We start from the raw sequence: 15,658 nt of genomic DNA, 5'->3' as shown, positions 1-15,658 counted from the left end.
GGGCCAGGGTCGACGTTTAGCTGGTGGAACATCGCCAGCCCCGGGAGGAAAACTACAGCGTCTTGTTGTCTTCAATTAGAAGACACACTGTTGCATTCATTTGGGTACAGTCAAATAAAAAGCTTTCCTGCATAACTGGCTCATCTCACGCGACACATGCCCTGAATGCAGCGTGTGCGTGCGAGGAGAGAGAGCACGTCGTTTCGTGCCGAAGCACATTCTCCTTGGGCCTGCGTCCATTTGCATTCTGTTAGCTTTTCTAATTGTCTGTATAAATATTGCACCACATTGAGCTGATGTTGCGGTTAATTTTCCTAGGGCTTGACGAGCCAAATTTAGGAGTGTTTAGACAGCCCTTTCGCTGGCTACGCTTGTGCGTCGCTCATTTCAGCGGATTCATCAGAAAAGCAATTTTCCCAGCAGACAAACATCGCGCTCACATATAAAGCATGTGCGCCACAATCAGTCATGTCCTCTATTTATAGAAGCAATTAGATGACTTTCAAATTATGATCGCTATAATAGTTCTCCAGTGTGTGTGTGTGTGTGTTTGCAAGGAAAAGGTGCGTGGCGCCAGTTTTATGGTGCACCATGCAGACAGAGCCACATACAGTAGCGGTAGTGAAGAAGTTACCATGCAAGTATGTTTTGCCCAAAGGCTCATGTGTGGAGACGTATTACTCCTGTAGAGTGTGGCGACTGCTTGCCAACCAAAACAGAGAAGTGGAAACAATTGAGTTTACATCTTGTGCTCTTCTGTGTGATCCCATTTGCTCTGTCATAATATCACTTCCCTTCTGCTTCAGTATCTAGGCGCACAACCAAGGCCTTTGTTTACGTTCTATTCAGGAATCAGGGTTCTGTTTTTTTCCTGCTTCAGAGATAGGCTTCCCCCTAGCTGCTCAAACTACAGTACATGTGCATGCTCCCCCAGGAAAATAAAAATTACTCGCTCGCATTATAATCTCCTCTGAAAGGTCCTGTGCTGCCTCCAACAAACGTGCTGTTTGTAGTTGTTGTTTTGTTAACAGACAAAGAAAGTCGCTCTAAATCTCTCCATTCATTTAAATGTAATCTTACATAGCAGGTCACAGGGGAACCAAAACATTCATCTAAAACAATATCGGTGAGCTTACGAAGCTCATATTTAAAGTTAATATTGTTACGTGGGATGATTGAGTCAGTGTGCTGTATGTTTCCTCATCTGCTGCAGTTAAAAGCAGTGGAAAAGTCTGCTTCTGTTTGTCTTTAGAACAGCAGGGAAATGCCCCAAAACGTTTCTAGCTGTAAATCCTTTTTTGTGTTTTTTTTTTTTTTTTATTGCAAAAACAAGAGAAAAAAAAAAGTTCAAATTTAGACGAGGCGAGATCCGGACATTTGATCTCTGGCATAATGAAGTATTAGCTTCCATTACAGAGGAGGCTTAACCTTTTTGCAGAGCGCCATTGAGCGCTTGCCAGCAGTCATCAATATTTAACAGCTGTTGCTATTATGAAATTCTTTATGGGCTAATGTGGCTCGTCGGCTTGCACGCAAGGCCTTGGCTGTCCGCCAGCAGTCTGTCAGGAGGAAGGGGGGGAGATTGACAGACGGCTCGCTCGCGTGACAACCAGCCCTTGATCAGCCAGCTCCTCTCTCTCTCTCTCGCGCTGCCTCTCTCTCTCTGTTAGTATTGCTCTCTCTGCTGTGGATTTCCTGTGCCGGCAGTGAGAGAGAGAGAGAGAGAGAGAAGAGTGCTAAGGGAAGGGGGCGGGAATAGGCAAAGGAGGTGGCAGTGAGCCAACCCAGCCTCCACACACACATATGAAAACACACACACACATAGTTTTCTCTACTCACGCAAGCCTTGTGGGAGGGGAAGAACTGCTGTGCTGTACTGCGCTCCCATGTTCATGTCTGGAGCTCTTCTTGGCACAGCCGTGGATCAGCTGCCAAAAGATGGCACCCCTGCTACTCCAATGAGGGGCGCACAGAGACGAATGGGTGTAGGTGTCCCTGCCATTCACCAGAAATGAGATTTTACCTGATAGATGATGACTTTTCAGTGATGTTTGCTGGGAGTTTCTTGGGGGTTTTTTTTTTCATTGATTATAAATAATGAATAAATATTTTTAGTATCTCTCGTTTAATACTTTGCTAGGTGCAGTGATTTAGTGAAATGTGCAAAAATACTGGCTATAAAGTCAATATTTGGTACGACCACATTTATTCTTCAACACAATCTGAACCCTCTTAGCTTTCTTGTAACTTTTTTAATGTAAAGTAGTCTTCAGGAATAGTTCTCCAGGCTTCTTCTTCTTTGGACCTTGACTGCTTTTTGTTCTGTTCTCTCTCAAGATGATCCCACACTGCTTCAATAATGTTGAGCTCCAAGCTTTTGGGAGGCCTTGTGCGTGATAGTGTTTCACTATCCTGGTATGCTTTTGCTGCATTGACGGTGTGTTTCGGATCATTGTCATACTGAAAAATGAAACTGTTGCAGATCACATGCTCTCCAGATGGCGTGGCACAGTGGTCTCAAAAGATCTCAAACACCTGTGGCTGAAATGCAGGCCCAAATCATGACAGCACCTCTGCCGTGCTTTGCAGATGGCTGAAAAAACTCACTGTTGTACATCTCTCCCGACTTCCTGCGTATATATTGATGACAGTTTGAAACAGAGATTAAAACCACGAATTCATCACTCCCATCAGATCTGTTGCTACTGGTTTTCAGTCCAGCTATTGTGTATTCTCCCTGTTTTCTGTCATTAAGAATGGCTTCTTGACATCCGCCCCTCCACTGAAACCCTTTTTAATGAGGCTTCAGTAACCGGTTGAAGGGCCAGATACACATCTTATGTCTTGTGTCAGATCTTTGCTGGATTTTTATAGACTCTCAGATACTGTTCATCTGCTGTAGATAGTTAGTCAAGCTAATTTTAACAGTTGTGTATATTGTTACCTACAACAGCTTTAACGTAACGCTAAAATTGACTGGACCAACTTCTACTAACATTTACTTTAAATGTAACATAGTGAAAAACTACAGAAACAGCAGCTATAACCACCTTATTGACTCAGCTTGGAGCAGGATGCCTGCTGGTTTCGTGTCTATGAGCCGTGTAAAAACACTTACTCGCTCCTCACTGCGCATTGCTCTGTTTAGGAACATGATGTTAAAAGTAGACCAACCCTTGTGCATGACTTGAAGCAATTCATAAATTTGCATAGTCATAAAAACTCTTCTGCAGCATTAATTTTAAGCATAATGTCGTGACATCTTTGATTCAGCATTTGGCATCAATTTGTAACTATTTTTTTGTCTTTTATCCCCATTATTAAAAAAAAAAAAAAGCATGTCAAGCCCTCAGAAACGTTACACCCCTCTGCTGAAACAACTGTCTCTCCCTGTCTTTTCTTCTTATTGGATGCAGCCTCTTCTTTTATCTCTTTTCTGTTTTCTCTCTCTTTTTCTTTTGTTTTGTTTTTTTTAAGGTGTTCTTGGTGGTGTTACAGGAGGAAGTGGCTTTAGAGGAGAAGCAGTTGAAAACAGACAAACAAACCGAGCCTGTGCTCTACACATCCGTCTGCTACAGTGCCAAATCTCACCTCACCCCCTAGAGGCCGTTTAAGTTAATACCTGCTCCACACAGGGCTCTGCTCTGCTTACAGGCGGCATCCAGCAGGTTGTTCAAAGTTTTGTGAAAGTCCTTTGGCTCCCTCTGAATTACAGCGCTTCTCATAATGTTAGTTTATTACGACAAATCAACGCATCTAATATCACTATAAGCTCCTCTCGTCAGTCATCCCAGAAGTTCTGTTTGGTGATTGAAGTGCTGAGACAATTGTGCCTTAGACTGTGAAAATGAAGTCATGCTGTGTTATGCTCGGTGTTTGGCGGGTGGTCCTGAGATTCTCAGTGAAAGTGGAAAGACAGACGGTGCTGACTAAAAAGGAGCTAAACACTTTCAGCCTCACCCTTTGGCACCATCTACATCCCGCTACTTGTCACTTTTTACTTAACACCCTGTCCTCACGCGGAGCACATAAACGCCTCACCATTACCTACTCTGTTTTCCTTTTTCGACCAGAGAGGGAGAAAATAGAGGCAAAGAAAAGCAAACCCGAAGACATGAGCGGCGATGAATAAAGCCCGTATTGTTGGCAGAGGAAGTACCGGTGCCGATAATTAATCATCCCGTATGTTTGTCTTTCCTGACGCTGCATCCTCTCCAAAAAGCTGCCGTAAGAGAGAAAACAAAAAAATGCACCAGGCGTTGAAGGAGGAAAATAAAGACGGTTATTAGATTCATTTCCCTCTGCAGTGGTTTCCACTGGTTGGATGATGTTGCGGTGATTGGACAGAATGGGTTTTGTGTGTGTTCGCGTGTGTGACTGTCTGAGTCTGTTTGTTTGCATGCATTTGCACCTGCAGAGGTGATGACAAAATACTTAACATTATTACTGGCTTTTTAAAAATGTAGCTGTCTGTCAAAGCTCTTGCGCTTGCACACGTTAGGGCATTTATTTCCTCGTACAGCTTGAATAAACCTACTTTTCCAACTGGGGGAATGAATTATTGCACGTGAAAGAAATTCATCCTGACAAACTGTATGGGCGCAGAAAAAAAGGGTTTGCAAGCTTCAGTGTGGATTCAAGAGAACGCCAACTGTTCCAACAAAATCAGTGAAATCAGTCGTCGATGGACTGAAACAAAGGCGGGGTGGAGAGAGGAGGAGGGCAGTTGAAGGAGTGCGAATGGGGTGGAGGGGGGAGGATGGAAGCTGTAATGAGGTTACTCAGTGGGGGTGGGAGCTATATGAAGCATCAGTAGATGTATAGATTTATATGCTCTCAGTGTGTGTGTGTGTGTGTGTGTGTGTGTGTGTGTGTGTGTGTGTGCATGTCGCATGACTAATCCGTGCCTGCTACAATGAATGATGGAGTGAAGGGCCGGTCACTCGGAGTGAGCTGCATGCTCCCTGACAGCACGCCTGTGAGAGAAACACGCAAACATGCCTTCGACACGCAATGCATACGTCACCACGTGTGCACATGTGACGAATCGACATGCCACAGTCATGTAAGCTAATTGCATGGGCTTAAGCATGCAGGTGGCATATTTCACCTTTGAAGACCCAGGTTAAAACTGTGCTTAGTTACGAGACAGTGTAGCGAGAGATTTGAATGGCCGCTCATTACATTGTCGGCCTGTAGGAGCCCTCTTTGTGAGCCACAGAGAGGCCAGAGGTCAGGCTTAGTTAGTCACTGGAACCAGAAGGCTTTTACTTATTCGTCAACGACACTTTCGTGCACAAAGAACTTTGTCATATTGTGCCTCTATGTTATAACATGTGAAATAGTACAAAATGTAATTGTGTTATTCTCGTGATGTAGTACGAATCAGCTTTAATGTATAAAACTGCACAACTGCAACTGCATAAGTCAACTTAAAAAAAACTATGATGCTTTATTCAGGGGGTTGCTTAGACAAGATGTTCTTATTTTAGCAGCTGAGTATATTTGTTATTGTTGACTGAGAACCTGTTGCACAGTTCAGTAAAAGCAGAGAGCATGAGCATCCACAAGTGAATGCTCTATGTCTGGTTAACCACTTCCCATTCAAATGTCGCTAAAGCATTCAATTTTTTTTGGCCTGGCTTTCTGTAGCCCAGTGAGATTTGCATGTGCATGTGGCTGTATCGTGTGTAAGAAATCCTCTAAAGTCATGAAATCTTCCAGTGTTTTGTCTTGTTAGACCAGCCAACCACGCAGAGTAATACCTGGCATTAGTGCAGCGCCTAAGAAAGGGAGACCGATACAGTTAATGTGTCGGCCACATGTCTGAGTGCTGGTCGTGTTCTCTCGCTGCCACATCAGAGAAAACAGAATTATTATTGTTATTAAAGTCAACTGTTTCCTGTTTTGACACAGGCCTTGTTATATGCTCTGTATTCTGAATGTGCATTGAATTAGGTTAAGAATTCAGACCTTCAACAGCACATATGAGCGCATAACCCTATAAGGATACATTTAAATCAGGGCTGTATCCAGCGTGTGTGATCTTCTCGTTTTGTTTGGGGATGTTCTTTCCACCTCTTCTGTTCTCATTTTTAACATTCTCAAACCGACCGGTGGCTTTTGGATTATTGTGTTAAACAAAAGCGAGTCCTTCGTGCCAACCTGTTTACCCATTTTCTTTTTTCTTTTTTTTACAGCGAGCCAAGACAAGACCAGCAGGAAGCACATCATGAGCACAGCATCCTCTAACCCTGAACCCAGGAAAGAGAGCCTTCCACTGGGCACAGGCGTGAATGAAAGCAGCCTCCTCCTGGAAGTAAGAAACCACATGGGTGTTGTCTGTATGTGTGGCGATCATGTGGAACATTTAACATGCTACATCTGTAAATACAGCACCAAAGCAGTTGTATTAATATCAACTGTTACCACACTATGTGCCATATTTTACCTTTTGGTTGGCACTTATTTTCCTGCCATGTTCTGGTTTGCATACATTTGCTTCTGAATTAGTGATTGGGAATTTGGGACATGGGGGGATTTTGTTTGCATGTGTGTGTGTGTGTGCGCACCCTTTGCCCTTTGGTCCTGCCTTCTTTGCAGGGCTGTGCTGTTGCATGACATATGGGTGAGACAGGAGTGTCAGAGCTGATGAATTAGGTGGGGACTCTCACATGTTGGCGGCTTGAGCATCCGAGGGAAGTGTGCTTCTGTGTGTGGTCGGACCTCCGGCCGAAAGCACGAGAAAGCGAGAAGTAGAGAGCGAGAAGGCGTCAAGCCTGTCGACATTTATCAGAGAACATAGGAGGTCTGTTCAGCACTCACTTGACCCGAGACCTTTAATCAAGTTTTTAACAGCACGTTTTACGAGGGCATTTATTTCGCGTGGAGTAACAAACAGCATGTGACAAGCCGTTTGTGTGACTCGTTTAAACGCACGTAGCCATACGCTACATGGGAATTGCTCGGGCATTAGGTCGTCATTGCCTCCACGCAATATTCCCATGGCTCTCGGTCAAGCAGTAAATTATGACAGAGATTATCGCACAAAAACTACACGGATCTTCATTCGGAGTGCAGAAGCGATCCACTGATGCTTCTGTTAACGTGTCAGGCTTCTCAGTGGGACAGGAAACAAAAGGTTAGATTGACCGTAGTGATGTGCTGCCTCCTGTTGCGTGACTCAACCTGCAGCGGAGCCTCATAGCAAACTGCACATTACTTATGGTGACGAGATCCCAAGAGAGGGAAGAGACGGATATTTGAGTGTGCGTGTGTCTGGGGGAGATTGCATGTCTTTGTCTGTACGCATATGTGTTTGTACATGTTTATCTGTTTGCATATGAACTGTGTTTGCAAATGTCTGAAGGCAATTCTTTGGAGATTGATGCAGATCGAATGTGCTGGAAGTTGCAGGATTTATTGCATAAATTGAATTCACATGAGGACGATGTTGTGCCGTGTTGTGCCGCAGCAGTGTTTTTGGACATTTAAACATATTTCCATCCATGTTTTTTTTTTCATATTTAATTATCAACACTTACCAAGGCTAATAGACGAAAATGTGTTGTAATGGCTGTTTAGACTCAAAAGAGGTTCAAGGGGGAAGCAAAGATACTAACAAAGTCTTTAATATTTTACATTTCCCGCATTAAAAGGCAACTCTTTATATCATTTTAACACATTTCAGTCAGAAGTAACGCAGTGGACTGATGGACAGACCACTTCTTTTAGTCTTTTAATGAAAAATGTTTGTCATGTGTGACTCTGGTTTGAGTGGCTTATCAAAAGTTTTCTAACTATCAGTCAATACAACACGATCCTATATTACTGCAACCCTATTGCGTGTATCACCACGGTTGCTGCGACCTCCCCTCATTTCTCACTGTCGACACAAGACAGCAGGAAAACTAAAGAAACTCCTTTGAAACATTGATACAAGGCAATAACGCCATGCCCGCCACTAACATCCTTCTCCCGCCCCAATCGCCCTACAGCTCCCCTGCTGCTTCCAAGTCCAGCGAACATATATTTTATTTTGGGCTCTGCGTGCAAAGGGCCTCTTAAGATTTGTAAGTCAAAGCTTTTAGTCTCCCAGGGCCAGTTATGAGAGCTGGGGGCGTTGCGGTTGCAGATATGTGGTGGAGCAGGCCAGCAGCAGGTGCCTGTTTCCATTACCTAAAGGCTTTAGTATGCAAGGAACTGAGGGGAATGTGAATGGAGAAACACACAAAAACAGCATGCAGCAGTGCAGCCAATATCATAACAGTATTTCTGTTTCTGGAACTTTTTTTTGTTGCCTAGTTTACAACAACAGAAGAACAGGCAGTGTTTAGATGTATTTAGCTGATTCATATAAAGTGTTTGGTTTTATTTATATAAAACCAAACACTAATTGTTATTTTGAGTAATAGAGTTCTGATGTTCCTTCCAGCTCTTTAACTGGAAATGTAGTAAATAAGCTGCTCTATTCCAGCATAAATGACGGATGTTCTCTTGAAGTTTTGCACATGTAAAAAACAAATGCACTGTATTTATCTGTAATAAATTTGCAGGGCCAGGCATAAAAAAGCTAATTAAAGCTTTAGAACATACACTTTTTGCTTGTGCATACTCTTTCAGGTCACAGGTCTGGGGCCTATTTGTTCCAGAAGAATAAAAATGTCAAAGTCCTTTTGTAAAGAATTTGGGTTGCAGAAATTTACTGGCATTTCACTGACTTGGAAGAGGAGTGGGGAAAGGTGAATGGGCTAAATAAATCTAAATGAACCTTACATGTAAATGTCGACCTTTTTATGGCCTTGTACGACCTCATAAAGTCAACCTAGCTTTCCAGCATGCTTAGGATGTTTTCATGAGTTTTTGGACACATGATCCAAAGACCTTCAAGTGATCCATGCTTGAGACCTTTATAGCTACATGTGAAATAGTCGTGAAAAAGCAATCTGTTTGTTCAAGTTCATGGTCATGCATTGCCATATTTTTCTGTGACATTGAAACTATTATTGCTAAGAAATGAGAGCTTTCAGCTGTTGTATTTTAACCCAGAACAGGATCTTTTTTTAAACCTAACCGCAGCTTCACAGCCTAAACGTAACCAACTCGTTTTTATATCCTCACCCTCAACAAGTCGTTTTTAATGATAATCAATAAAATATTGTTTCATATTAACGTGCTGCTAAGCATTTTCTATAATATAAATAATGTCACTCCATGACTCAAACTGAGGTCAAATGATCAATCCAAGGCCAACCCCGTCTGGGACACCCTTTCAAATAGCGGAAAATATTCACTTTGTGTACACGGACATGAATCAGGACATCTGAGGCCAGACAGGTGAAAAAATGTCTTCAGGGATACGAAGATAAGGGTGGGTAATTATGTCCAGAAACCCGAATAAGTACATTAGATGTTGTGACTATCTGATGAACTGCCGCGACACTGCGTTGGCGGTGTTGGATTTAGACGTAAATATATCACATCTGGCATTGACATGTTGTTCCCAGATGTTTATTGAAGTACTAAATACATTACATACCTACATTAAATATTAATCCACTAATGTTGATTGATCGCTACCCTCCAGAGGGCTCCAAAAATGCTGGTCCGAGTAACAAAGACTTTTAATTTGTACAAATGTTGCACAGTAAATGCTGAGTGAGGACCAGTATCAGAGGAAAGATGCTATATCAGTGTGCTTTATTTCCAACTAATCTGCATCTGTTTTGAATGCTGGAATAAGTTGTGCATCTATGTGTGTTTGTGTGTTTGTGTGTACCCCCCCGACATTTGAACATGTGCCAGTTAAACTTGTCAAACATCATCTGCATCTATGCCACAGAGGACTTGACCCATCTTCCAGTCTCCACTGCTGCCGTCATGCTTTCATATACTGGTTTCAGATGTCATCATGTCAGTGTCTCAATATTTTTTTTCTCAGAGGCTTTGCTTTGCTGCAGCTTGGCTTTTACGCCGATAGGTTTTAGGGCTGCAAATTGCTCTGCTCACAGAGAGGTCACAGAGAGGAGTTTATGGGACAGGTAAGGACAGGGCGCGTACAGTGAGCATTCGCCTCTCGCTAAGGCAATCATATCACTGCTGGGTGTAAGTGACAGAGAGAGACGTGGAAGGAGTGGGCACTGGGGTGAAGTGAGGGGCAGCTGGGCTTTCTACCTTATAAAGTACACAGAAACACACAGAAACACACACACACCAGGAAAGACCTGCATAGTCTCGCAGTAAAATAGAGGTGACAGACTCTGGCAGCAGCAGTCACGCAAGTCAAGTAGCCTTGCAGTTGTCACGCTATCACAGCTGTGCGCACACTGCACACTGGAAGGCCTCTTTCCCGTCTCCTTCCTGTGCTTTTCTCCTTCATGTGCTGCCTTTTTTAAATATATCTCTCGCACTCTTTCTTTTCCTCTCCATCTGTCCATCTCTCCTCATTTAACAGATACCATTTGTGTATTTTTTTAACATTTTCTTTCTCTGTATCCTCCGCTGGCCAAACACGTTATCCCCCCTCCCTAGCTTTGTGTGGATGGGTGTGTGAGCAAAGAGGGAAAGTGGGAAGAAGTGTGCTTGTGTCTGGAGTTTCTCTGCTTTTAATCAGTGTGTTTGCTACGACAAATCAAAGCAGCTGTACCAGTCAAACAGACTTAATTATCAGAGTTTCGAGCTTATGAAATGTGTAACTTTAAAGGAGCGCAAATAGGCGCGTAAGTCATCTGCGAGCTAACTGCTTTAAAAAATACAGTTTTAACCAGAGAATATGAGGAAAAAAGTCTAAATCACTAAGTTTTATTTGGCTCGCTCTGTAACACAACCATCTGTTTTTCATTCCCTCTCTTGTGTTGTAATTTTCTATCTTTTGTTCCATTTTTACAGTTTTTCTGCTGTTCTGAGAATTATGGAAAGAAGTTGAATATTACATTTTTAAAGGTTTTACAAGCAAAAATTCTTTTTTTTAAGGGCGTAGTAATAACTTCAACCACGGTTAGGTCACAAATTAGAACATCTGACTATATTGTATCTATATTCTTACACCTGTATTACGCTTTTCACAGACAGAATAGAGAAGTCATGTGTGTGTTTGTTGCATTTGAGTTTATTTGCTGCACGAGCTGCCCTGACTCTCTTTCTGTGTGTGTGTGTGTGTGTGTGTGTGTGTGTGTGTGTGTGTGTGTGTGTGTGTGTGTGTAGTCTCTGACAGGCTTTGCCTTGGTGGTGAGCAGTGACGGGATGGTTTTTTACGCTTCCTCGACCATTGTGGACTATCTGGGATTTCATCAGGTGAGTTGAACACGAATACAGTGAAAACATTGTATAATCTATGTTTAATATGTATAAACGAAATGCACGCTGTACATATGATTATCCATAGATAAGCTGATAAGCCTTGACTGTTCTGTAGATGGGGGAATCAGTGTACCAAAACTCCAACAGATCAGTAGGAAATGTGCTCTTTGAGCCAGAATATATAAAATATAAAAATGAGGTATGAGTTGCCTTTTTTTGTACTTCAGCTGGTCACATGGCCTCGTAATCTGTGATGATAGCATCCATGAAAGTGTTTTAGCACACAAACCCTCTTAAGGTTACGAATCTGCAAATCTCATAGGACCTCATTGCTGTCATTATTCAACAAGGTCACAATTGCCGTTTTTAGTACGCTCCATTCTTCTGTTGCCATCCCATCCAGTTTAGGATCCGGAGTAAACTGCCTTTCTTTTAATTCTGACTTCCTGCTGCCTGATAACTCTTTCAGAGGGCAAAGTAAACCCAGAAGGTTACACCTAAGGGGACCACAGAAGGGTGAAGACCTCTGTTTCACCCTGAGATACACTCTGCGGGCGTCTGTTATGTGTGTGCGGGCACTGATAAGTCACCGACGGTTTAACTCTTTTCCTTTCCAGTGGCTATACCCAGCCAGTCATTAATTATGAATGAAGTCAACATGGGCTCGCCTGTCCCTCGATGCTGAAATCATCGCTCTCCTTCAAAGCCATAAATAAAGTGCTTTTCACTGTTAAAATTCCTCCTGTTCCCCTCACGCCTTCTCTTTCTCACACACACATACACACACATCACGATAGACATTCTTCTGCAGCGCTCCCACTTGGCTTACAAGCAGACAGGGGCGGCCATGAAATTGACATGAAACCCAAAGTGGTCTGAGACGCCCTGCCACAGTATGTGCATAGGTGTGTGTGTGTCTACAGATTGGCACGGAACCACCGGGCAAAGGAAATTAAAACTCCAAGGGGCATTTGCGTATGCACGTGTATCTTAGCAGCTCAGTCAACGCTTTTTATTTTGTAACGTCTGCTCTTTGTTCCCATAAATTTCCACTCAAATGATCAGATTTTGCTAGCTAAGGTTTCACTTTATGCCAGCTTCTTTGTCACGTGCTCAGCAAAAGACCCGAGCGAAAAGTTAATGTCAATAATTTTGCAGGAATCAAACCAAAGTAATGGAAAAAAATATCAGTTTTGAGCTGATTATTGCACAGAACCTGAATATGGCCTTGGCTGAATTTCACAGCAAACCATCCCAGCGTTGAGTCGAGTTGCTGCCATCCAGTTGTTGCCTTTCATAAACACATGTGACCAGCACAGTTAAAAACAAAAAAAACGAACATTCATTCAATATGCAACAAGTGCTCGAAGAATTAGCAAAAATCGTATCCATGTTAGGAAGGACCGGGACCGTTTTGCGACATGTTAGCTGCTGATTAAATATTAAAGAGATGTAAATTTACCAGCTCACACTAGTAGAATCACAACTGGCCCTTTGTGTGCTCAGATCTCGGCAGTGACTGTATGTAAGACACTTGGCAGCGGATCAAGCGAATCAAGTCACCGCAGTACGTTAAATTGCGTACATGCAAAACAGTTATTTTAAAGAAAGAAAAAGAAAAGGAATTACCACGCAACAGGTTTGGCTGTGAGCCATAGCACTGCAGCATGCAAAGCATTTGGTGTGATAAACGAATGTATCATCAGCATTAGCTCAAGGTTGAGCTCAGAATTCAAATCAGGTGTTCTTTGTAGTCAGCAATGGCCATATTTAGAAGTGAAAAGCAAAATGCAGGTGACTTTGAGCACAGAGAAGATGAATAGGAGTGAACGGGTAGTTGACAGCTTTTCTGCATTTTTCTACATTAAAAATATGGCTTTTTAAATACTCACAGATCCGCGTGTTGTATTTTCAGACTGTCATGAAAACATTCTTTTATACTTTCCCACATGTTCAGCTCTTGCAAAGGAGCTGTTAGTTGTTTTTAAGCCACATGTTTTGCCTCTCAGGCTTTGACAGCATGTAACATAATTTTGAGCCCACAGCTGTATTCAGAAAGACACTTATCCATAATATACCACAGGAAATAAAGAAGAAAAGACATGGCTTTGCTAAGTAGCACCACAAGAAAGCGCCACAGAAGAGCAGAAAACCTCCACTGGCCTTTGATCCAATTTGTTACAGGGGCAGTTAGCCTTTGAAGGTCACTGAAAATATCACTTATTCTCTTTTTCCTCCCCCTCTTCTTTTCCTCTCTGAGTTTTTTTACAAGAAACATAAACAATAGTCACTCGATCCTTCTGTCTGCCTGACTGCCGGTAGGGAACCCAACCACAGGACGAAGCGCTCGCCGAAGACAGTGGGAACAGATTGTGTTTGCAGAGGCAGGCGATCAAAAAGCCTCGCGTGCCACCAGTGTGGAAATTATGGAGCGAGGGCAGGGAGGAGGGGGAGAGGGAAGAGGAGAAGGTTGAACATTTTAGTGAGGAATCTGTCATGGAATGACAGAAAACACAGCTATTGCTGGAAAAGAGAGGGAGGAATGACGAGAGCGGGCTGGAACCCGACTTACTGTGTGTTTGTGTGGATGTGGAGAGAAAGCTGGGCTGGACTGCCGTTCGGGAGCTGGTGTCACGCGATGTTTGACAAACACAGCTGCCCTCGCTGGCCCCGCAGCTGCCCTTAAGACTGTTACTGTACTGGGGCAATTCTCCTGCCTTTTTGCATGTGTATGTAACTGTGCGAGTGCTCTGGTTGTCTGACTTTCATCGACTTTGTATGTATAGCGTTGACCTCCCCAGGAATGGTGGGGCAGAATTAGCCCTGAGAGCGGCGAACAGCTGTCAGCTACAAGAATGGAAGCAAAACTCGGTCGTCCAAAGTCATAAACCGGATGTAAAACTAAAAATTAAAACTGATTAACCAAACCAGTCCGAATCCCCTCCCCACAGACTGACGTGATGCACCAGAATGTGTTTGACTACATCCACATAGACGACCGTCAGGAATTCAGACGCCAGCTCCACTGGGCCATGTGTCCTCCACAGCACCAAGGGACGGTGGCACACCAGGATAACCAGCTAGCTGCAGGAACTGGTGGGTAGATCACTATGAATTTAGTATGGGAACATATAAAACTTATTATCGAACAATGCAATAGGTTTGAGGTGATGAGGTCAGCTGCTGAGATTTCTATTCCTGGATCTGTATGATGTTGATGAGAGGAACCATCTATTCTGTCAATCTCAATTCAATTCAGTTCAAATTTATTGATATAGTGCCAAATTGAGGCAATGACCCTACAAATATAGAGGGAAAACCCCAACAATCAGTAGACGACCCCCCGTGGCAAAAGTGGGAAGGAAAAACTCCCTTTCAACAGGAAGAAACCTCCAGCAGAAACAGGCTCAGGGAGTGTCGGCCATCTGCCGCGACCGGTTAGGGGTGAGGGGAGAAAGACAGGTCAAAGACGAGCTGTGGAAATAAGCCAGATGTTAATAATAACTAATAACTAAATGCAGTGAGGCATATAAACACATAGTTAGTGAGAAAGGGGACTGAAGAAGAAACACTCAGTGCATCATGGGAAGCTCACCAGGAGCCTATTGCAGCGTAACCGAGGGAGGAGTCGGAGTCACCTGATCCAGCCCTAACTATATGCTTTATCAAAAAAGGAAAGTTTTAAGCCTGATCTTAAGGGTGTCTGTCTCACATTACACGCGTTATTAACAGTTTTAACGATTCATTAATTAAAATTGATACAGTGCTGACAGATAAATGCTTTAAACAGCAGTGTATTATTCATAAAAGCAGGTAAGTAATAAAAATACAAAAAAGAAGTCTGTCCCAGTCATTTGCTAACTATAAATATTGTTGTCATTTAAAACGTCATCATATTTATACATATGTATCTTGTTTTCTCCTGTATTATTACACAAATTGCAGTACAAATTGTATTACTCATACCCTCTCCATATTTCTTTACTAAATTACAGGTGAAGACTTTGTAGTGAGCAGCCTGTTCCATTCTCCAGAGGCAGGGGAAATCCCTCCCGAGCTCTCCTGCTTTCTCAACAGATGTTTCATAGCCAGAGTCCGATGCCTTTTGGACAGCACCTCTGGATTCTTGGTGAGTAATTGAACCAACTCAAACTCAAAAAAAACCCCAACAACGTTACTTCAGTTTTCAGTTCATTAAAGTTTACGCAAAATATAAAAACTGAGCAGGGGTTGCCCACTCACTGGAAGAAGACCCAGGGCTATAAAAAGTGTTATAACCCCTTGGTACCGCAAGACTTCACATATAATTGTAGTATGTGCAGTTATTTATAGGTGTATTGACAGAATTATAAGGTAATTG

General features: G+C 42.9%; 1 protein-coding gene across 1 annotated transcript in view; it reads left to right on the top strand.

Annotated features, from left to right (window-relative positions):
- LOC309713932 (uncharacterized protein) overlaps nucleotides 1-15,658 on the top strand; it is a 62,140-nt gene that overhangs the window by 40,308 nt on the left and 6,174 nt on the right. The window contains exons 4-7 of the mRNA XM_082545858.1: nucleotides 6,201-6,319; nucleotides 11,203-11,292; nucleotides 14,250-14,394; nucleotides 15,294-15,427. Coding sequence (XP_082401984.1) covers nucleotides 6,201-6,319; nucleotides 11,203-11,292; nucleotides 14,250-14,394; nucleotides 15,294-15,427 — 488 coding nt within the window. The remainder of the gene's footprint in view (nucleotides 1-6,200; nucleotides 6,320-11,202; nucleotides 11,293-14,249; nucleotides 14,395-15,293; nucleotides 15,428-15,658) is intronic.

Source organism: Aulonocara stuartgranti (assembly GCF_965226115.1).
Source record: "Aulonocara stuartgranti genome assembly, chromosome: 9".
Taxonomy (NCBI): Eukaryota; Metazoa; Chordata; class Actinopteri; order Cichliformes; family Cichlidae; genus Aulonocara; species Aulonocara stuartgranti.
This window is presented reverse-complemented; position numbering and strand designations above follow the sequence as displayed.